This window comes from Phocoena sinus, chromosome 8, assembly GCF_008692025.1.
Source record: "Phocoena sinus isolate mPhoSin1 chromosome 8, mPhoSin1.pri, whole genome shotgun sequence".
Classification (NCBI taxonomy): Eukaryota; Metazoa; Chordata; class Mammalia; order Artiodactyla; family Phocoenidae; genus Phocoena; species Phocoena sinus.
Window position 1 is genome coordinate 93,961,872 of NC_045770.1, and position 24,160 is coordinate 93,986,031.

The following is a 24,160-nucleotide window of genomic DNA, read 5'->3' on the forward strand; positions in this document are numbered from 1 at the left end:
TTTAGATTGTTTATTTGAGATTTGTCTTGTTTCTTGAGGTAGGATTGTATTGCTATAAACTTCCCTCTTAGAACTGATTTGCTGCATCCCACAGGTTTTGGATCCTGGTATTTTCGTTGTCATTTGTTTCTAGGTAATTTTTTATTTCCTCTTTGATTTCTTCAGTGATCTCTTGGTTATTTAGCAGTGCACTGTTTAGCCTCCATGTGTTTGTGTTTTTTACTGTTTTTTCCTGTAACTGATTTCTAATCTCATAGCATTGTGGTCGGAAGATGCTTGATACGATTTCAGTTTTCTTAAATTTTCCAAGGCTTGATTTGTTTTTTTATATACATTTATTATTTTATTTATATTTATTTTTGGCTGCGTTGGGTCTTCGTTGCTGTGCGTGGGCTTTCTCTAGTTGCAGTGAGCGGGGGCTACTCTTTGTTGCAGTGCGCGGGCTTCTCACTGCAGTGGCTTCTGTTGTTGCAGAGCATGGGTCTCTAGGCACGTGGGCTTCAGTAATTGTGGCATGCAGGCTCAGTAGTTGTGACTCTCAGGCTCAAGACCACAGGCTCAGTAGTTGTGGTGCACGGGCTTAGTTGCTCTGCAGCATGTGGGATCTTCCTGGACCAGGGCTGGAACCCGTGTCCCCTGCATTGGCAGGCAGATTCTTAACCACTGTGCCACCAGGGAAGTCCTCCAAGACTTGATTTGTGACCCAAGATGTGATCTATTCTGGAGAATGTTCCATGTGCACTTGGGAAGAAAGTGTATTCTTCTGCTTTGGGTGGAATGTCCTAAAAATATCAATTAAGTTGATTTGGTCTATTGTGTCATTTAAAGCTTATGTTTCCTTATTTATTTTCTCTCTGGATTATCTATTGGTGTAAGTGGGCTGTTAAAGTCCCCCACTATTATTGTGTTACTGTTGATTTCTCCTTTCATAGCTGTTAGCATTTGTCTTATGTATTGAGGTGCTCCCATGTTGGTGCATAAATATTTATGATAGTTAATGTTTTCTTCTTGGATTGATCCCTTGATCATTATGTAGTGTCCTTCCTTTTCTTTTGTAACTGTCTTTATTTTAAAGTCCATTTTATCTAATATGAGAATTGCTACTCCAGCTTTCTTGTGATTGCCATTTGCGCGGAATATTTATTTCCATCCCCTCACTTTCAGTCTGTATATGTCCCTAGTTCTGAAGTGGGTTTCTTATAGACAGCATATATATGGGTCTTGTTTTTGTATCCATTCAGCCAGTCTTTGTCTTTTGGTTGGAGCATTTAATCTATTTCCCTTCAAGGTGATTATTGATATGTATGTTCCTATTATCATTTTCTTAATTGAGTTTGTTTTTATGGGTCTTTTTCTTCTCTTGTGTTTCCCACTTAGAGAAGTTCCTTTTGCATTTGTTGTAGAGCTGGTTTGGTGGTGTTGAATTCTTGTAGCTTTTGCTTGTCTGTAAAGCTTTTGATTTCTCCATCGAATCTGAATGAGATCCTTGTAGCGTAGAGTAATCTTGATTGTAGCTTTTTCCCTTTCATCATTTTAAATTTGTCCTGCCACTCAACAACAAGGTAAAACAGAAACCCAAGAGGAAAACAGAAAAGCCTTGTCTGTGGTGGCGAGAGTTTAGGTGGAGGTGGAACTTAAGCAGGGGCCAGGTTTAGGGTGGAGCGACACCTATGCAGGGGGGTGGGGGTGCAGGTTATGTTTGAGCATGGGACAAGGCCTGGTCCAGGACCCACACCTGGTTCAGGACCCTCGCAGGCAGAAAAGGCCTTGGGGGCAGGCCCTAAGTGTGTGTTGGGGGGGGGAGTCGACATTCAAGTGTGGGGCGGAACCTCTGCTTAGGACCTGCCCAGAAGCAGAGGCAGCACGTCCAAAGGGGTGCCTCTGGAGTATGGAGTTCCAGAGTTTGGAGGTAACTCCCTGGGTGAGGGTGTATGGGTGGGGTTTTCGCCCAGCACGGTTGGAGGTGGTCTCCCACTATAGAGGTAGGGCCCTGGGTGTAGGGGTGGGGCTTGGGCTCTGCGTGGCAGGAGGGAGACTCCAAGGGCAGAGGATTAGGCCCCAGAGCCCAATAGGCTCTCTGGTGCTTAAGTGGACAGGGAAAGTGCTGGCTGCGTTCCTCTCCATTCCTCTGTGCCCCGCCCCCCGCCGTCTCCCCCAGGGTCTCCCCCATCCCCACTGGACCCCTAACCGTGGGTGGGTCCCGCTGGGTGTAGGAAGTCCTCCCCTACCCCAGCCGCCCCTCAGGGAGGCCGGTCCCATAGATCCAGCCTTTACTTTTGCTCCCCCTTCCCTCCCTCCCACTCCCTCAGGACCCGCATGGCTGGAGGGGGCCTCGGTGGGCAGAGGATCAGGCCCGGATCTCAGCAGGCTCCCGGGCGCCCACGTGGGCAGGGGAAACCTGGCCACTCTCCCTTCTGGTTCTCTGTCCTCCCAGTTGTCCCCCAGTTTCCCCCTTCGGGTGTAGGATCACTTCCCCTCCCCCAGCCACCCTTCAGGGGCGCCAGTCCTGTCCCGCCTCCAGTTTTTCTCCCCCCTCCCTCCCCCACACCCCACTTTCTACCCAGTCGCTGGGGGTTCCTCCCGTCCCTTTAGGTGTCCATGGTCCCCCACCAGTGCCTGGTAGGTGCCCTAGTTGTGCAGAGACACAAATTCCTCATCCTCCTAGTCCGCCGTCTTGACTCTGCCTCCTTTCCAGGCTTTAGGCTTGATTTATTTATTTAATTCGAGTGTCCTTCCTTGACTCTGTTCCCATATGGAATGAATCTTGATCTCATATATCCTTGCCAAAACCTTTGTGCAGTTTACCACAGAGTAAAGGGTTGAAGGGTTGACCTCTATACTACAATTTTTAAAAATGACCTTCTAGGAAAGACGAAGATGGTAATAAACATGTATCCTTCCTTTCTAAATGAACAGTACGTCAGGATAAATAATTGATGAGAAAAGTCTCTTTATAGGAGTATTCCAACTAATAAACTAGGAATGATCATTGCAGCCCCTAATTAAGTTATGGCAGTGATTACCACTGGCTGCTACCATCACAAATAGAGAGACAGTATGTGTGTACTCTTGGAAGTTCTCACTACCACCTATGAAATAGTTTTGCCCCCACTCCTCCCCAAAAAAGTCAATCCTGAATCCAGTCAAGCCCCTAACTACCAACTTGCGGGAAATACAGGGGACAGAGGAACATGTCAGATGGTTCCTGAGGATGCAGTAAGCAGAGTCCAGTCAGTGTGAAACTACAGGATAAATACCCTGTATTTCTAGTACAGAAATAAATTTTAAAAATTAGGTGGTGGACTCTAGAGATCAAAAGAGACTTAAGGAATACATTAGCCATTTGCAATGTATGAACTTTAGTTAGATTATGATTAAAACTGTAAAAGCAAAGCAAAGTTTTATAAGACAGTTGGGGGAAATAGGCACACCAGACGAATACTTGATGGTATTAAAGAATGATTTTCAATATTTTAGGCCAAAGTTTTTCAAGTTTATCTTTTAAACATGAGGTTGTATCTTTTAGAGGTAACACTGAAAAACTTACTTGTGAAATTATAGAGAGTCTGGGATTTGCTTCAGATCAGCATGGATGAGGGTTTAGATGAAATAGGATTGGCCATGAGTTGTTGATAAATGTTGAATCTAGGTGATGAGCACATGGGGTTCATTATACTGTTCCCTTTATTTGTATATGTATTTGAAATTTTTCATTATAAAATACCTTAGAGATGTAACCACAAAAGTGAGCAAAGAAATGACATAGAAAATGAGTAGGTAAATTTTTTTAATTGATATGTCTTAAACTAAAAATATATTTCTTTAAGTAATTAAGTCAGATACCCCGTGGATGAGTTAGATAGATTCAGACACAGTTAAATAATTAGTGAATTGCAAGCTTTGTGTAAAAAATTACCTGGAGTATTATAGAGACAAGGAGGTAAAGGAATCAACAGATTCAGGAAGTACCATGTATCCCAAGCTGGGTAAATAAAAAGAAATCCACGCCAAGATACATTATAACAAAGACAAAGATATCTTAAAAGCATCTGTTTCAGTCAGGGTACTGTCAGGAAAACAGAAACAACACTAGGTATTTCAGAAGAGCACATTGAATTTAGAGAATCGATTACAGGCATACCTAGTTTTATTGTACTTCGCTTTATTGCGTTTGGCAGATGCTGCATTGTTTGCAAATTGAAGGTTTGCAGCAACCCTGTCTTGAGCACGTCTGTTGGCACCATTTTTCCAGTAGTATTTGCTCACTTCGTCTCTTTGTGTCACATTTTGGTAATTCTCACAATATTTCGAACTTTTTCATTATTATCATTTGTGTTATGGTGATTCTGTAGCCAGTGATCTTTGACGTTACTACTGCCACTCCCTGAAGACTCAGGTGATTGTTAGCATTTTTTAGCAAGAAAATATTTTTAATAAAGATATGTACATTGTTTTTTAGACATAATGCTATTATTGCACACTTGACAGACTACAGTATAGTGTAAACATAACTTTTATATGCACTGGGAAACCAAAAAGTTGGTGTGACTCACTTTATTGCAATATTCCCTTTATTGTGGTAGTCTGTAACTGAACCCGCAGTATCTCTGGGGCATGACAGTACCTTGTGGTGGAGGGCTGAAAAAGAAAAAAGGAAACAGGTAAACCAGAGATATTAATTGTAGGGAATGAGAAGGTAAGCATTTGAGATTTTCAAAATCTAGAGTCCACAGGAGAGAGCTCTGAGCGAGCTAGACTTCCTGCTTCTGAGGAGGGAGCATGGGCTGGCTGCTGGGTCTGGGAGTGCTGGAAGAAGCTGGAGACCAGAGTGCTGCCCACAAAGTGCTGTTGCCACAATGACAGTGACAGGAGCAGCATGCAAACGGGCAGAAAAAGTCCCTTTCCCTCTTACCTTCCAATCCCCTAGCACATATGTTTGCAGAACCTAACAAGAAGCCAGCTAGCAAAGGAGAAATGTGGTTTGCAGAGTTCCAGCCACAGTATCACAAAGCAGATTATAGAATTTTGGATTTGCATCTGAGAGAAAATAGCTTAAGAAATATGACAGCAGCCTTTCATTCATTTATTCATTCATTCAACAAATATGTAGCAAAGTATTGTGCCAAATACTTTTCAGGTGCTTGGCATCAATCAGTGAAGAAAACTTTAGACCTAGATCTCTGCCCTCATGGGGACAGAAAGGACAGATCACCTATAGAGAAGAGATGACTCAAATGACAGCCTGTTTTTCATAGCAGCTATGTAAGCCAGATGACAGTTTTGGAAGTATACTGGGCCCGCTAGAATTCTGCACCCTACAAGGAGGGGAGAATAAAGGCACTTAAAGATAAAGAACTGGAAAAAGTTTACCAAGAGCCCCATCCTAAAGGAACTTTTCTATATGATAGCTAGAGAAGGATTGTCTGAGACAAAGGAAGATTCACTAAGCAAATAAAAGTATACAGGTATACAAACCCAAACAAACACTGTCTGTAGAAAACAATTTGTGTGTTTTTAAAATTTATTTATTGTTAATGTTTTATTTTTTTAACATCTTTATTGGAGTATAATTGCTTTACAATGGTGTGTTAGTTTCTGCTTTATAACAAAGTGTATCAGCTATACATATACATATATTCCCATATCTCCCCCATCTTGTGTCTCCCTCCCACCCCGCTAGGTGGTCACAAAGCACCGAGCTGATCTCCCTGTGCTATGTGGCTGCTTCCCACTAGCTGTCTATTTTACATTTGGTAGTGTGTATATGTCCATGCCACTTTCTCACTTTGTCCCAGCTTACCCTTCCCCCTCCCCGTGTCCTCCAGTCCATTCTATACGTCTGTGGCTTTATTGCTGTCCTGTCCCTAGGTTCTTCAGAACCTTTTTTTTTTTTTAGATTCTATATGTATGTGTTAGCATATGGTATTTGTTTTTCTCTTTCTGACTTACTTCACTCTGTATGACAGACTCTAGGTCCATCCACCTCACTACAAATAACTCAATTTCGTTTCCTTTTATGCCTGAGTTATATTCCATTGTATATATGTGCCACATCTTCTTTATCCATTCATCTGTCGATGGACACTTAGGTTGCTTCCATGTCCTGGCTGTTGTAAATAGAGCTGCAGTGAACATTGTGGTACATGACTCTTCTTGAATTATGGTTTTCTCAGGGTATATGCCCAGTAGTGGGATTGGTGGGTCGTATGGTAGTTCTATTTTTAGTTCTTAAGGAACCGCCATACTGTTCTCCATAGTGGCTGTATCAATTTACATTCCAACCAACAGTGCAAGAGGGTTCTCTTTTCTCCACACCCTCTTCAGCATTATTGTTTGTAAGTTTCTTGATGATGGCCATTCTGACTGGTGTGAGATGATACCTCATTGTAGTTTTGATTTGCATTTCTCTAATGATTAGTGATGTTGAGCATCCTTTCATTTGCTTGTTGTCAATCTGTATATCTTCTTTGGAGAAATGTCTGTTTAGGTCTTCTGCCCACTTTTGGATTGGGTTGTTTTTCTGTTTGATATTGAGCTGCATGAGCTGCTTGTAAATTTTGGAGATTAATCCTTTGTTACTTCATTTGCCAATATTTTCTCCCATTCTGAGGGTTGTCTTTTTGTCTTATGGTTTCCTTTTCTGTGCAAAAGCTTTTAAGCTTCATTAGGTCCCATTTGTTTATTTCTGTTTTTATTTCTATTTCTCTAGGAGGTGGGTCAAAAAAGATCTTGCTGTGATGTATGTCACAGAGTGTTCTGCCTATGTTTTCCTCTAGTGTCTGGCCTTACATTTAGGTCTTCAATCCATTTTGAGTTTATTTTTGTGTGTGGTGTTAGGAAGTGTTCTAATTTCATTTTTTTACATGTAGCTGTCCGGTTTTCCCAACACCACTTATTGAAGAGGCTGTCTTTTCTCCATTGTATATTCTTGCCTCCTTTATCTAATATAAGGTGACCATATGTGCGTGAGATTATCTCTGGGCTTTCTGTACTGTTCCATTTATCTATAATTCTGTTTTTGTGCCAGTACCATACTGTCTTGATTACTGTAGCTTTGTAGTATAGTCTGAAGTCCGGGAGCCTGATTCCTCCAGCTCCGTTTTTCTTTCTCAAGATTGCTTTGGTTATTCGGGGTCTTTTGTGTTTCCTTACAATTGGTGAAATTTTTTGTTTTAGTTCTGGGAAAAATGCCATTGAAAGTTTGATAGGATTGCACTGAATCTGTAGATTGCTTTGGGTAGTATAGTCATTTTCACAATATTGATTCTACCAATCCAAGAACATGGTATATCTCTCCATCTGTTTGTATCATCTTTAATTTCTTTCATCAGTGTCTTACAGTTTTCTGCATACAGGTCTTTTGTCTCCTTACGTAGGTTTATTCCTAGGTATTTTATTCTTCTTGTTGCAGTGGTAAATGGGAGTGTTTCCTTAATTTCTCTTTCAGATTTTTCATCATTAGAGTATAGGAGTGCAAGAGATTTCTGTGCATTAATTTTGTATCCTGCTACTTTACAAAATTCATCGATTAGCTCTAGTAGTTTTCTGGTAGCATCCTTAGGATTCTCTGTGTATAGAGTATCATGTCATCTGCAAACAGTGACACTTTTACTTCTTTTCCAATTTGGATTCCTTTTATTTCTTTTTCTTCTCTCATTGCTGTGGTTAAAACTTCCAAAACTGTGTTGAATAATAGTGGTGAGAGTGGACAACCTTTTGTTTTTCCTGATCTTAGAGGAAATGGTTTCCGTTTTTCACCATTGAGAACCTTGTTGGCTGTGGGTTTGTCATATATGGCCTTTGTTATGTTGAGGTAAGTTCCCTCTATGTCTACTTTCTGGAGAGTTTTTATCATAAATCGGTGTTGAATTTTGTCAAAAGCTTTTTCTGCATCTATTGAGATGATCATATGGTTTTTATATTTCAATTTGTTAATATGGTGTATCACATTGATTGATTTGCGTACATTGAAGAATCCTTGCATTTTTGGGGTAAACCCCACTTGATCATGGTGTGTGATCCTTTTAATGTGCTGCTGGATTCTGTTTGCTAGTATTTTGTTGAGGATTTTTGCATCTGTGTTCATCAGTGATATTGGCCTGTAGTTTTCTTTCTTTGTGATATCTTTGTCTGCTTTTGGTATCAGGGTGATGGTGGCCTCGTAGAATGAGTTTGGGAGTGTTCCTCCCTCTGCTATATTTTGGAAGAGTTTGAGAAGGATAGTTGTTAGCTCTTCTCTAAGTGTTTGATAGAATTTGCCTGTGAAGACATCTGGTCCTAGGCTTTTGTTTGTTGGAAGAGTTTTAGTCACAGTCTTAATTTCAGTGCTTGTGATTGGTCTGTTTATGTTTTCTCTCTTTTTCTGGTTCAGTCTCAGGAGTGGCTAAACCGAAATACTGGAGAAATGTACATTTGAGAGTGGGATGATCATAGTTAAGGTATTCAAATGCCCTTTTAGTGTTCAGGAGGAGTGAGTTAATATATTACTTGGACTTTGTTAAGTTAAATATTAAGTAGAGATTTAAGGGTAACCTTTAAAAAAAAAGTGCAACTCCCAAACCTCTGAGGGTAAAATAATGAAGTAAGAACAGGAGGACCAAAAAAAAAAAAAAAAAAAAAAAACAATCCAAAAAAGAAATCAATCCAAGAAATGGCACAAAAAAAAAAAAAGAGGAAAAAATGTATTCAAGAATCAGGATAAAAAGAAACCAAGAAATATGATAAACAGTCTTTAAACAAATCTGTAATATAACAGTCACAATAATGTCAAATTGGAAACTTTTTAAAGGAGCTACATGTTTTTAAGTCATACCTAAAGCATAGTAGAAATGTTAATGGGAAAATACTAATCAAAAAGGACTATACTATCAAAAGGAAGTAGCTATAGTTGTATTAATTACCTGGAAATACATATTTCAAAGCAGAAAAAATTATTAGGGTCAGAGAGAATGAGCACATAATGATAAAGCTTTAATTCACCAGAAAAACAATATGTACTGCTTCTAACCTTACACATATGCAATAAAAATAACCTCAAAATATATAAAGCAGAAAATGATTGATTTAATGAGAAATTGACAAACCAACACACACACACACCTTTCTCTACCGCTGATAAGCCATTCAGTCTGTCTGAATTTATATTCATAAGTATATTAGTCTGTGATTTTCTTGTAATATTTTGTCTAGTTTTGGTATCAGGATAATAATGACTGTGTGTAATGTGTTGGGAAGTGTTCCCTACCCTTATTTTTCTGGAAAAGATTGTAGAGGATTGGTATTATATCTTCCTTAAATGTTTGATAGAAAATTCACCTTTGAGGCCATCTGAACAGGGAGTTTTCTTTGTGAGAGATTTTTAACTATAAACTCAATTTCTTTAATGAGAGTATTCAAATTGTCTGTCTTCTTTTTTTTTTTTTTTTTTTTTTTTTTTGCGGTACACGGGCCTCTCACTGTTGTGGCCTCTCCCGTTGCGGAGCACAGGCTCCGGACGCGCAGGCTCAGCGGCCATGGCTCACGGGCCCAGCCGCTCCGTGGCATGTGGGATCTTCCCGGACCGGGGCACAAACCCGTGTCCCCTGCATCGGCAGGCGAACGCTCAACCACTGCACCACCAGGGAAGCCCTTTCTTCTTGAGTGAGCTTTGTTACTTGTGTCTTTAATTTGTCTAGTTTACCTAAGTCATTGAATTCATTGGCATAAAGTTGTTCATAATAGTTCCTTATCATTCCATTAATATCTGTAGGATTTGTAGTAATGTACCTTCTCAAGTCTTATCTTGGGACTTTGTATCTTTTCTCTTTTTTTCCCCCCAGTCACATTGACTAATAAAAGTTTATCAGTTTTTATTGAGCTTCCCAAAGAATGAGTTTTTGGATCCATGGATTTTTCTCTATTGTTTTTCTCTTTTCTCTTTCATTGGTATCTTCTCTTTCATTGGTATCTGCTCTTATCTTTGTTACCTCCTGTATTCTGCTTGCTTAGGATTTAATTTGACACGTTTTTTGTTTGTTTTTTTAGTTTCTCAGTATGGAAGTTTAGGTTACTAATTTGATCCCTTGCTTTTCTAATGTAGGGGTTTAGTGCTAAAAGTTCCCTCTAAATTCTGTGTCAGCTGCATATCACATGTTTTATTTGTCATATTTTCATTTTCATTCAGTTTAAAATGATTTATCATTTTCCTTCTAATCTCCTCTTTGACCCATAAATTATTTAGAAGTGTGTTATGTGGTTTCAAACTATTGGGTATTTTTCCAGATGTCTTGCTTTACTTGATTTCTAATTTAAGTACACTGTGGTAAATCAGTATACTTTGTATGATTTGAATTATTTTAAACTTATTCAGACTTGTTTTATGCCCCAGAATATGATCTGTCTTGATAAATGTTCCATAAGCACCAGAAAAGAATGCATCTTCTGCTGTTGTTAGACTGTTCTAGAAATGTCATTTAAGTCAAGTTGGTTGATAATACTCTCTATATATTCTTTATATTTACCGATTTTTTTGTCTACTTCTATCAATTATTGAGAGGTATGTTGAAATCTACAGCTGTAATTTTGAATTTTTTATATCTTATTTTATATATATATATATATATATATATATATATATATATATGTATATATATATATATATATATATAAGATGGACCTTGACCAGTTGGGTTTATCCCAGAAATACAAATGTAAACAGTCTAACTTTAGGAAAATCTTAAATTTCATCAGCCAAATTAAAGGAGAAAAATTATGAAATCATTTTAGTAGATTGCATCTGATAAAATTCAGTACATTCATGATATAAACCTAATGCAAATTGAGAATAGAAAAGTATTTCCTTAATCTGATGAGAAGAATCAACAAAACATCGTCATCAAAGATAATTGTTAATGGGGGAAATATTTAAAATAATTCTTTGAAATCAGGAAGAAGAATGCCCACCACCACCACTTCTTTTCAGCATTGTACTAAAAGTCCTAACAAGTATAGTAAATCAAGAAAAAGAAAGTAATGGCATAAGTATTAGGAAGAAAAAAGATGTTATTCAGAAATGATGTGCTTATCTACATAGCAAACCTAAAAGAATCTACAAATATTTAGAAATAACAATGTTTCTATCGAGGTGGCTGCCTGTAAAGTCAATAAATAAATATAAGTTGCGTTTCTATACAGCAGCAATAAATATTAGAAAACATAATTTTTAACATGTATTTACTTTGTTACAAAAATATAAAGTTCCCAGTACTAAATCTAACAAAAAAGTCGTGAGACTTAGGTGCAGAAAGTGATAAAACTTTATTGAAAGACATTTTAAAAGACCTAAATAAACAAAGATATGTAATGTTCATGGATAAGAAGACACACACCATAAACATGTCAGTTTTCCCCAATTAGATTTATAGAGTCAATCCTATTGTAATCAAAATAACAACAGGGTTTTTTTTATGGCACTTAAAAAGCAGATCTTTACATTAATATGGAAGGGTAAAGAACAGACATAACACTCCTGAAAAGAAGAATAGGTTGTGAGAATTGCCTTACTTTTATGAAAAATTATAAGACATTATGCCATTTGCTCAAGGAATAAGCAAAAGTAATGAGGGGGACTAAATAGGAAGCCCAGAAAGTCTCTAGTGTACACAGAGCTGTGGAAGATCAATGGGGAGATGGGGGACTATTCAGAAAGCTTGCTGGGGCAATTAGTTAATTTCAATCCTCACCTCACATCATACACAAAAAATGAACTCCATGTGAATTAAGGACTCAAGTATCAAAAACAAAACTTTAAAAATTAAAATAAACCGTGGGTGATGATCTCTCTGGCCTTGAAGTACAAAAAGATTTCGTAAAGAAGATATACAAGCATAAGCTAGAGAAGAGAACGTTATTAAGTTCAAGTATATTAAAGGTTAAAAGTTTTTAATTAAAGACATTTTTTAAATTAAAGTAGCCAGAGTGAGAGAAAATCCATTTAACACATTTAACCTACAAGGATTAATATGCAGAGCATGTAAATAAAGTGATGAGAAAGATAGATAATAAAATAGAAAAATGTATAAAAGATATTAACAGACATTTCACAGAAAAAAGATATGTATGACCAATAAACACAAGAAACAATTCTCAATCTCACTGATAATCAGGAAATGCAAATAAAGGCTACAGTAAGATGCTGTTTTATCCCTACTAATAATACCAAGAGTTAGAAAGGATATAGAGCAAGAGGCACTTTTAAACATTTCTGATAGCACTGAAACTTGTCATAACACCTTTAGGAAGCAATTTGGCTTTCTCTTGTTATGTTGGACATTTGCGCATCCTCTGACCCAGCAGTTCCACTCCTAGGTATCTAGACTAGAGAACCTCTTTGTACATCTATTGGCAACGGGAAGCTAACTTAAAAACAGGGAATAACTCAAACCCTCCCATTTACAGAAAATGTATAAATACGTTATAGTATATTCACTTAATGGACATTTAATTGTGCAGCAAGGAAATTTAATGAACTGAAACTACATACAGCAACATGGATGAATCTTAGAGGGCCGAATAAAAACACCAAGTCCCAGAAGACTGATTACACCATGTTTATAATGCACAGGAAGAAGTAAACAAGTATTGTATTGTTGGAGCAAATATGTGTGTGTAAGTGATAGAACGGTGTTTAAAAAGAGCAATGGAGGGCTTCCCTGGTGGCGCAGTGGTTGAGAGTCCGCCTGCCGATGCAGGGGACGCGGGTTCGTGCCCCTGTCCGGGAAGATCCCACATGCCACAGAGCGGCTGGGCCCGTGAGCCATGGCCGCTGGGCCTGCGCATCTGGAGCCTGTGCTCCGCAACAGGAGAGGCCACAGCAGTGAGATGCCCGCGTACCGCAAAAAAAAAAAAAAAAAAAAAAATAGGCAATGGAATAATAAACACAACACTTGGGATAGCGTGTGCCTCTGGAGAAAAGACAAGAGGATGGCATAGTGTTAAGAACATACAGGAGAAGCAGGTTCATTCTTTAGTAGGGTAGCGGTTTCTGGAATATTCATTATTTTATGCTTTACAGCATACATGTATATTTTATATAATTACATATTTGTTGTATGTGTATATATATAAATATGTTCTTCAGTATGTGTCAGATGTTGGCATTAAAGAAAGGTAATTTTATTTTCTTGCAAAAAGGATCCTCTTGGGAAGCCAGTCAGAAGAATCAAGTCATAAAGAAGGAGGAACACATCAGGCTAGCTTCAGATTTCTGTGCAGCCCCCATTCAAACCAAGAGGCAATGGAGCAATACCAGCAAATTGTTCAAGGAAAGAAAGAATGAGCCATGGTTTTATATCCAGCCAGCTGTGCTTCAGGCATAAAGGCTAGAGACAGAAAGTTTTGAACTTATATGATTGTATTTGTTTGCTAGGGGTGCCATAACAAAATACTATAGACGGCGTGGCTTAAACAATAGAAATTTATTTTCTCACAGTTCTGGAGGCTACAAGTCAGGGATCCAGGTGCCGGCAGGGTTGTTTTCCTCTGAGGCCTCGCTCCTAGGTTTGCAGTTGGCCACCCTGTTGGCACCTCTCGCCTTCATCCCTCTGCACACACGACCCTGATATATCTCTTCCTCTTCTATAAATCTTTCACATAAATCCAGTTATATTAGATTAGGGCCCCACAATAATGGCCTCATTTTAACTTAATCAGCCCTTTAAATACTTTATTTCTAAATAGTTACATTCTGAGGAACTAGAGATTTGAGACTTCAACATATGAATTTGGGGGGACATAGTTCAGCCCATAACAACAATCTCAGAGAATAATTTTCCCATCAGCCCTTCTTAAGAAAACTACTAGAAGATAAACTTCAGCCAACCAGGAGATGACCAGGGAAGCTGCACAAAAGTAATGTCAGTGATCAAGGACTATATTTAACTGTAGAACCAATACAACAACAAAGGCAGGAAATTGGGTGATAGAACAGAATATAAATGCTATGTGCCCTGACAATGAAAAATGATAAAATTACCAAAAAAATAGATTGGAAGACAGAAAGAAGATAGGAAGCAGGGTAAGTTTTCTGATTGCCTCATCTGTAATGGCTGGGAGTTAGAGACCACCCATCAGAATGAAATAGACAGGAAAATGCAAAATTAAACCTAAATTAACCCAATATTCGACCTAAATTAAGTACTAAAGTTTTGTATATGATAAAGGTAGCATCACAGTGGGGGAGAGAGGAATTACTCATTAACTATTATTGAGACAACTTAGTAGCCATCTGGGAAAAAAAATTAAATTGGAGCCATATCTTTACAGCAAGTTAAATTTTAAGTGGATCAAAGGTTAAAATGTGAACAATGAAACTACAGATGTTCTGGGGAAAAAAACATGGTAAAAATTCTTAATAACCTTGGAGTAAACAAGACCTTCCTAACTGAAAATCCAGAAGCCATCAGAAATAGATTAATGAACTGAACTATGCAGAAATTAAAACCTTTATATCACACAAAGCACCATAAGTCCAAAGGCAGACTTGAGAAGCCTGGGGGAATGTATCTGTAATTCATATACAGGCAAGGGGCTAATCTCCCTTATACCTAAAGAGCTTTCTCATATAGATAAGCCAAAGACCTCACAGAAAAATTAACAATATAAGAACAGGTCGTTCACAGAAAAGAAATACAAAAGGCTGTCAAACATGAAAGGATGGTCAGCTCCATTCATAAGAAGGGAAATGTAGATTTAAACCGCATTTTCACCTATCAAAGATCCCAGAGTTTAGTAAGACTCCTTGGTGAGGCAATAAAGAAACAGGGACATGTGTATATTTCTGGTGGGATATTAAATTGCTAGGGTCCTGTGGAAGGCAGTGTGGTAATTTCTATCAAACTAACATGTGTATCCCCTTGATATAGCATGTCCACACTGGAAATGTATCCTACAGATGCGCTGCACAGACACAAAAGTACACCTATACAAAGTCATGTTTGTAGCATTGTTTTTAATAGTGAAGAATTGGAGGAGAGAGGAATATTCATTAATAAGGACCTAGTTGAATAAATAATAGTACTTCCAAACAATGAAATACTATGCAGCTGATAACAAAGGAATGAAGAGGCTTTCTACACACTGATGTAGAAAGAGCTCTAAGGTGTACTGTTCAGAGAAAAAAGCAAAGTGCAGATGAATGTTAGCTTTTATATAAGTAATAGGCTTATAAAGCAGGAGAGATAAGTCTGTATTCGTATTTGCTTAGATAAAGCATAAAGAAATCCTAGAAGGTTACCTAAGAAACTAAAAATAGTGTTTACTTGTATATAATAGTGACAAGGATGGCAGGGAGGTTTTTCATTGTATAACTTTATATAATTTCTGGTTTTTGAAACGTGAATGAATTACCTGTTCAAAAAGCTAAGTGAATTTAAATATAAAAGAACATGGGCATGAAATATAGTTCTGCTACTTAGTAATTGAGTGCATTTGGACAAGATATTTAACCTCTTTGGATCACAGTTTTCTTATCTATAAAAAGACTGTAATAGTAGAATCAAGCTTATGGGGTTGCTGTTAGGATTAATAAGAGGATGAACATGAGTGTATAGCAGACCGCCAGGACCAGGTAAGTGCTCAGTTAAATGGTCATTAACTTGTGTCACTTGTGTTACTGTTCTTAATCTTGGTGGTAAATTAGTGTGTTATTTAAGAAGCATCAGCCTTAGCTGACCATTCCTTTGTAGAACCAGACGTCCTGGGTCCTTTCCAGCATGGCAGCCCTCTACTGGAGAGTGAAAGGCCAAGGAAAGAAGGCGATTGACTGCCTACGCCAAGCCCTGCACTATGCTCCACACCAAATGAAGGTGAGTGGAACTCAGAGGTGGGAATTTCCATCTCTCAGTCCTTTCCTTTGCCCAGTGGTTTATTCTGAGGTTTCAACAACCTTCCTCATGCTCAGCCTATAAGAAAATGGCAAAAGGCTAAGATAGGGCGGAAAAACTTATGACCCCACTTGTGCGACCACAGCCTGTGAATTACACCCACTATTGTGCCTTCCCTACCTCAACAAGATGGAACATCAAGGAAGGGCTTCAAGATCACTGTAAAACATTATATCAGGCGCAGGCATTGCCGAGTTCTAAATGCAGCTCTGCCTCTCACTAGGTTTGTGATCTTAGGCAAATTCTTAAACCTCTGTGACCCTATTAATGACATGCACTCTGTGGGTGTCCAGCAAGGACAAAGATGGGTCATTTTTTCTGTTTCTTCTGTATCTCCTATAGAAGAACCCAGTGATGTTAGAACAATGCAATATAGATAGCAGTTGCTCAGGTAACACATTTAAAGGGAATAAATATTTGTGATATTAATAAATATTTGTGATAATAATACTTTTACTTGATCAGCCCATCATTCTGTGCTCTGTACTGCTAGGTGATAGGGAAGGGCGAAGACTCTGGATCAGGGGTCAGGGAACTTTTTCTGTAAAGGGCCAGGTGGTACAAATTTAGGGTCTGAGGCCAGACAGGCTCTGTTGCAGCCACTCAGTTCTGCCATGATAGCGTGAAAACAGCCACAGAAATACCTAAGGGAATGGGAATGGTGTGGTCCAATAAAAAGTTATGAAAGCAGGCAGCAGGCTGGACTGGCCTGTGGGCCACAGCTTGCCAGCCCCTGCCTCAGGCAGTGCAGCGGTCCTGGCAGAAAACCCCTTGGCTCTGTGACGGCATGCCCCAGAGTGTGGGCTGTGCAGAGCATCGGGCCACCGACTTCCCTTACCAAGCTGCAGCGCAACCAGGAGCTTGCACCAGGATGGAAGCCAACAACCGCACTCAGCAGGTTTTTACGCAGCTGACGTGTTTGTTTGTTTTTGGAGGCAAGTCTCACTCAGTGAAAGAAGTACTGCATGGGTAGGCTGGTGCGCGCTCCTTCCCTATCACAGACCCGTAGCAAACGGCAGCCTCCCGCGCTGAGTTGCACGGCTCTGCCATTCACCAGGAAACGCTGACCACATTACTTACGATCACCAGAGCCGAGAATGAAAGCTCTTCCCTTCTCGCCTTCTCCTTCCTCCCCCAGGACGTACCCCTCATTAGCCTAGCCAACATCCTGCACAACGCCAAGCTCTGGAACGATGCCGTCATCGTGGCCACCATGGCAGTGGAAATCGCGCCACACTTTGCTGTGAACCACTTCACACTGGGCAACGTCTACGTGGCGATGGTGAGGTTGGCCTGTGAGCGGAGCACACCAGCTCTGCCATCTTCTCTCGGGCACATCTTCTTTGATTTCAAACCCTCTTTGACTGTGTCAGTGTCCTCCAGTTTCCTGTAAGTTTTGCGTCTAAAATTGTTAGCTCCCCACCAAAGGTATATTTTATAGGTAAGGGGTTTGTGGGTTTTTAAAATAATACAGGAAATTCATCCACGTATTTGCAACTATGTAGTTCCGCACCTTAAGTTTTTAACAGTAATAGAGTCAGATTTACCTGCAGTTTTCTAGAGACGTCACCTGTTCCAGAAAACCTTACCTAACCCTCCACATGGACGGACACACTCTCGTGCTTTCTTACTGCAAGGTTGGGCTAGGTCCCTATGGTTGCACTCACGATGCCCTGTGCAGATTTCTCTTGTACTTTCACCTTGTTTTATAATTTCTGTTTCAAGTATTAGTCTCTCCCCCTAGACCAGGAGCTCCTTAGAAAGAGACTCCTCTTCATCTCCCTGTTCCTAGCACTTCACAGGGTTTGGCACATAGTAGGTGCTCACCAAAGCTTTGATGAATGATGGAATGCCACTAGTTTCATGGGATGCCATTTACAGATAAAATGGCAAAGCCATCTTGTTCAGAACAAGGACCAATTTCAGAACTTAAAGTCCCAGGGGTCCCCCAGAAGCTGTCATAGCCGAATTTAACAAGAATTGTGCCATGCACTTTCGTCCAAAGCTTGGGGTCCCACATGGGGCTCGTCCCATGGTACCCTCAGTAAAGGGTAATAGAATGAGCAGCTTCAGGCTGCAAGTTTTATGTGTTACCCGTGACCTCCAAGGCAGGAGATACCATCTTGGCCACAGGTAGGTCTGGCTGCCTGTGCAGATTTCCCTCTCTGCTTCTTAAAATTGAAGAATCTATTTTCATCCCCAGTAAATGCAAAATGTGCTGCTGTGAATGAGGAATTCTGCTCTCATTTGGCCAGAAGGAGCCATTTAAGCAGTAGATTTGGGCTCTTCTTTGAGAGTATTAGTCTAAGTAAAAGATTAACGCCCTCACTATGGCAGTGATCATTTCCAAACCGTGTTCGTATTTTCAAGTGTTGGGGAGAATGAGAAACTGTTTCAGAATTTCCAAGTCTAGTTGAGATGCCTGACATGACCTCCATCTTTCCAGTTAACAGTAGAACGTTCAGGCAGATGCATAGTAAGCTTTTGCCAGACATAGTTCTAGAGGTTTCTGTGAGGATTAAAGGAAGGGATTCCATAAAGCACCTAGCACTGTGCCTGGCACGCAGCAGGTACTCAGTAATGTTGGTTCTTACTGTTGCCACCACAGTTACTCCTGTTGTTGGGCCAAACCTCTATAAACTTGATCTCCCCTTTCCCTCTGGTTCTTGGGCTCTGCCATAATTTTCTTTGTTATTATTTCATACCTTGGGGATGGAGGTAGTTGTTTCCTCCAGACCTTAGAGTTTTCCTCAGAGATTTAGATCCACTGAGAAAATACTGCAGGATCGTCACTACCACAGATGTGCTTTTCACAGAAAAAGAAGTCACCATATATATTTAGTCTGGTGGTAGTACCCCTCTGACTTTTGTCCCTCTGCCCCTCACAGGAAGAGTTTGAAAAAGCACTGGTGTGGTACGAATCTACACTGAAGCTGCAGCCCGAGTTTGTCCCGGCCAAGAACCGAATCCAGACCATCCAGTGTCACTTAATTCTGAAGAAGGGCCGGCGCTCTCCTTAGCTCACTCCTCCCTTCTCTCCTGTCTCTCTTTTCTCATGCTCTTCAGAAAAGGAATAAGAAACCAATCATTGTCAGTATCTCCTTTTAATGATGTTTATGACAATAACTGAGTAAGACGTATAACAGGACTTTTACGTATGTGGGAATTGGTTTGTTTTGGTTTTTAAGTTCCTTCTTTCCCCCAGCCAACCTCAGAAACATAAATTTCTTAAAAGGAAAATGCAGCCTAAAGATATTGTGTAAATACTGAGCCAAGACATTTCTGGAGCTGTGCTCTGTCTCCAAAACCTCGATGCCTTTAGGGCTTTTCTCAGTGGTCCAGCCAGCCTCCTCCAATTCGGAGGAGGGCGAAACCGCATCGCACATTCTCTGCTTCCCGTCGTAGCCTCTGTTGTCAGTGGAAATGCAGAAGCCCATCTGGTGCCACTCAGTGAGAAGCAATGTTCCGCGCTCTCCCCACTAGATCTCCATGCTGCCCCCAGCCTTGTCCGTTCCATGCTGCTCCGATCCAAACTCTCACAGGTAGTTTGCGGGGGAGGAAGGGGAAATGATTTTAAAAACAAAATATTTACAACAAAAACTCTTAGGATCACCTGACCTTTGTGACGTTATTTATGTTGGGGAGGGAGGGGGGCTGAGAAGGGGAAATCAGCAGTGTACAACATCGATATCATTTGTACTTTAATTACAAATTACAAGGAAACCAATAAGTTGAAATCCTATATAACAGGTTTATATATATAGAATATGTATATTTGAAGCCCTCTACAGACTGAGTCTATGTTTTACTAATTCTTTGTTCACTGTGTTACCCATCTTGGGATGAGGCATGAGTGTCAGCTCCCTCTCTCTGAGGCCTTCAGACTTAGCCCCTCAGGAGAGTGAAGAGCCAAGGTGGAGTGTTCCGTACAATGCTTATGCCTCTGGTCCAAGGAGAGTCAGAAACTCCAGGCATTTGGGAGTCTTCAAGGGCACATACTGAGGACAAAAATAAAAGTTGTTTATGAGAATAGGTCTATGGTGTGGTTCTTCTTTATAGAAGCAGGCTCATTTGGACAGCTCTGAGGCCTAACTATAACTCTGGGTCAGATCTTCTCAAGTCCTAGGTTGTCTTTGTCTTTCTTTCTTTCTTTCCACCACAGCAAGGTGTGGGGAGAAACAATCCATCACTAGGTTTTATGGTTGATGAACTTCTTTAACACAATACATTTGACCAGGAAAGATGCAGTCAGCAGATGTTCAGAGTTGATAATTGACCTTCCTGGGAAAGGAAGAATAATCTAAACCACAAAGTCAGCCCTCTGGTGAGCACTGATCCTAAAGTTCGTCGAAGTAAGCTTCGTGGAGCTTTGGTGAGAGTTGTACCAGTGTGAAACTGAGGATTCCCTTTGGGACAGGACTTCACTGAACACAGGGTTTCCTAGAACATTATCAGACACCAGTCATCTCAAATACTGGGTCACTAAACCTGGAGCATTTGGTTCTAGCAGAGAGAGACTGTAATTTCTTAGAAGCAGGTGAGCAGTCAGACATGCCTGTCAGCTCTCCTTCTGTCTTTTATGCAGCTAGAGTCCAGCTAATTTCAAACAGTTTTATATCAGATGTATTTTGAGAAGCAGCTCATTCATTGCTGGATAAAGTGAACCTCTTTTCACTGAGAATCCTTGTGTGTGTCTGATTGTATTTCCTGCTTCCCCACCCCTCCACAATGTTGCATTTAGTTTTTCCTGAAACTTGCAACCATTTTCTGTGATTTTGTTTTGCTTTTTTAAAAATTTACATACAGTGAAATTCATTCTTCAGTGTACAGTTCTGTGAATGTTGACAAATGCATAGAGTCATACAGCCACCACAACAATCAAGGTAAAAAACTTTCATCACCCCCAAAAGACTCCCTCACTCTGCTCCTTTGTAGTCAAACACCACCCTTAGGGCTTCCCTGGTGGCGCAGTGGTTGGGAGTCTGCCTGCCGATGCAGGGGACGTGGGTTCGTGCCCCGGTCCGGGAGGATCCCACATGCCGCGGAGCGGCTGGGCACATGGGCCATGGCCGCTGGGCCTGCGCGTCCGGAGCCTGTGCTCCACGGCGGGAGAGGCTGCAGCGGTGAGAGGCCCGTGTACTGCAAAAAAAAAAAACCCACCATCCTTAACCCTTGGCCACCTCTGATCTGTTCTTTCTATAGTTTTTCCTTTTCCTCCATATGGTAAATGAAAGAAGTCAGACTCCAGAGGCTATGTACTATATGGTTTTATTTACATGGCATTATGGAACAGCAAAGGTAGATGCCCTAAGGCAGAAGCATACTGAAAGTTTCAAAACACAGGAGGCCACTTTGGCTGAAGAGGTGTAAGCAAGAGGAAGAATAATAGGAGATGAAGCCAGAGAGGTGAACCAGATTGTGTAGCTTTTTGGGTGTTTGTTTTGTTTATTTTTGTTGTGGGGCTTTATATGTCACTGCAAGTCACTGGTTTTAAGCAGAGAAATAACATGATCTGACCTGTTTTAACAGGACTCAGGATTACTCTAGGATTTTTTGACCTTAGCAATTAGAAGGAGGGAGTTGCTATTAACTCAGATGGGAAGACCAAAGTTAGACAAGAGTTTTGTGGGGGAGATTAAGGAATTCAGTTTTGTACAGACTATGTGAAGATATTGGGTAGACAGTTGGATAAATTAGGGTTAATAGAGGATATCTATGCTGGAGATACAAATTTGGATGTCACAGGCATGGGGATAGTATTTGAACCCATGAGACTGGATGAGATCACTAAGGACATGAGAGAATATAGACAAGAGCACAGATTTAAAGACAGAACTGGGGAATTCCAGTGTTATGGGGTCAAAGAGTTCACATGCCCAACAACAGAATTCATTCCTAATGTACAAGAAATAATAGAGCAATTTGAAAAGTAAGAATACTGAAAATGTTCAAGTAGTTAAAAGACTATCATCCACATAACAGAGATTATGGAACATGAGCAGGTTAGGGACTTCCCTGGGGCCACAGTGGTTAAGAATCCACCTGCCAATGCAGGGGACACGGGTTCAATCCCTGGTCCAGGAAGATCCCACATGCCGCTGAGCAACTAAGCCCATGTGCCCCAACTATTGAGCCTGTACTCTAGAGCCCGTGAGACACAACTACTGAAGCCCGCATGCTCTAGGGCCTGCATGCTGCAACTACTGAGCCCGCGTGCTGCAACTACTGAAGCCTGCATGCCTAGAGCCCGTGCTCCACAACAAGAGAAGCCACTGCAATCAGAAGCCCACGCACCACAACAAAGAGTAGCCCCCACTCGCCGCAACTAAAGAAAGCCCACACGCAACAATGAAGACCCAAGGCAGCCAAAAAAAGAAACACGAGCAGGTAGATATAGTGAAAAAGAACCACATAGGACTCCTACAAGTGAAAAATATTATTGAAATAAAAATCTCAATGGATAGGTTAAACAGACTAGACACAGCTGAAGAGAGAGTTAGTGACTTGTAAGATAGAATGAAAGAAATCCACCAAAGCAAAAAACAGAAGGACAAACTTTTCCTCAAATATTTGTATTAAATGCTCTCATAGGGCAAACTCCTCACTTTCCAGGCTAGAACTCACATTCTTAAGCAGTCAAGCTTTTGAATCAGGGTCCAGAAACAGAATACAACTCTTAATTTATTTCTAGAACTGGGAAAAGAGTTGGTGACAGGATTGAAGACCTCTGCTAATAAGAAGAACTAACATCTATCGGTTGCATGGTGTGTGCCTGTCCCTGTTCAAAGTGTTTTACATGGATCAGGAGCAATGGGTGACGGGCAGAGCTGAGAGACCAGACTGTACCTCTGTAGATTAAGTGAGAACAGCTTCATGTGTCCTCTGGAGCTGTCCCTGATTTAGTCTTCCCTCTCAATTTCCAGTCTCTTCTCCCTGATGCTTCTATAGCTTTAGGGTATTGCTGGGTCTGTCCACCATTATTAATAGTTCAGTAACTTTTTTTTTTTAATCAAGCAACTGTTTTGCACCAGGTCCATATGTTGAAAGAGCAGGGGATATAGACATTTATTAGACATGGAGCTAAGCATCTGATTGGAGACAAGATACGTGGTCAGCAGACCGAGAATTGCCGTAGCAATCCTAAGAAAAAAGAACAAAGCTGGAGACATAACCCTTCCAAACTTCAGACAATACTACAAAGCTACAGCAATCAAAACAGCATGGTATTGGCACAAAAACAGACATATGGATCAATGGAACAGAGTAGAGAGCCCAGAAATAAACCCACACACCTATGGTCAATTAATCTTCAACAAAGGAGGCAAGAATACAATGGAGAAAGGAGAAAGGGTAGTCTCTTCAGCAAATGGTGTTGGGAAAGCTGGACAGCTAGCTACACGCAAATCAACAAAGATAGAACACACCCTCACCATATGCACAAAAAGAACACAAAATGGCTTAAATACTTAAATATAAGACATGACACCATGAAACTAGAAGAGAACATAGGCAAAACATTCTCTGACATAAATCGTAGCAGTGTTTTCTTACGTCACTCTCCCAAGGCAATAGAAATAAAAGCAAAAATAAATGGGACTTACTCAAACTTATAAGCTTTTGCACAGCAAAGGAAACCATAAACACAACAAAAAGACAACCTAGGGACTGGGAGAAAGTATTTGCAAATGATGCAATCAACAAGGGCTTAATATCCAAGATATACAATCAGCTCATAGAACTCAAAAAAAATTTAAAAATCAAAAAATGGCAGAAGACCTAAATAGACATTTCTCCAAACAAGACATACAGATGGCCAATTGGCACGTGAAACGTTGCTCAAAATCACTAATTACTAGAGAAATGCAAATCAAAACTACAATGGGGTATCACCTCACACTGGTCAGAATGGCCATCATTAAAAAGTTTACAAATGATAAAGGAGAGGGTGTGGAGAAAAGGGAACCTTCCTACACTGTTGGTGGGAATGTAAATTGGTGCAGCCACTATGGAAAATAGTATGGAGGTTCCTTAAAAAACTAAAACTAGAGTTACCATGTGATCCAGCAATCCCACTGCTGGACATATATCTGGAGAAAACCGTAATTCAAAAAGATACATGCACCCCAATGTTCATTGCAGCACTATTTACAGTAGCCAAGACATGGAGTAGCCTAAATGTCCACTGACAGATGAATGGATAAAGAAGATGTGGTACCTATATGCAATGGAATATTACTCAG

The 24,160-nt window shown here is 40.3% G+C and overlaps 1 protein-coding gene across 6 annotated transcripts in view; it reads left to right on the forward strand.

The window, feature by feature from the left end:
* Positions 1-19,952, forward strand: part of TTC17 (tetratricopeptide repeat domain 17) — a 167,884-nt gene extending 147,932 nt beyond the window's left edge. For 5 of the 6 annotated variants that reach the window (XM_032640183.1, XM_032640186.1, XM_032640188.1 and 2 more), the window contains 3 exons: positions 15,723-15,842; positions 17,059-17,202; positions 18,809-19,952. In XM_032640183.1, coding sequence (XP_032496074.1) covers positions 15,723-15,842; positions 17,059-17,202; positions 18,809-18,940 — 396 coding nt within the window. In that variant the 3' untranslated portion in view covers positions 18,941-19,952. Of the gene's footprint in view, positions 1-15,722; positions 15,843-17,058; positions 17,208-18,808 lie in introns of all 6 variants that reach the window. The other variant, XM_032640185.1, reaches the window with a different exon arrangement.
* The last annotated feature ends 4,208 nt before the right edge of the window (positions 19,953-24,160 follow it).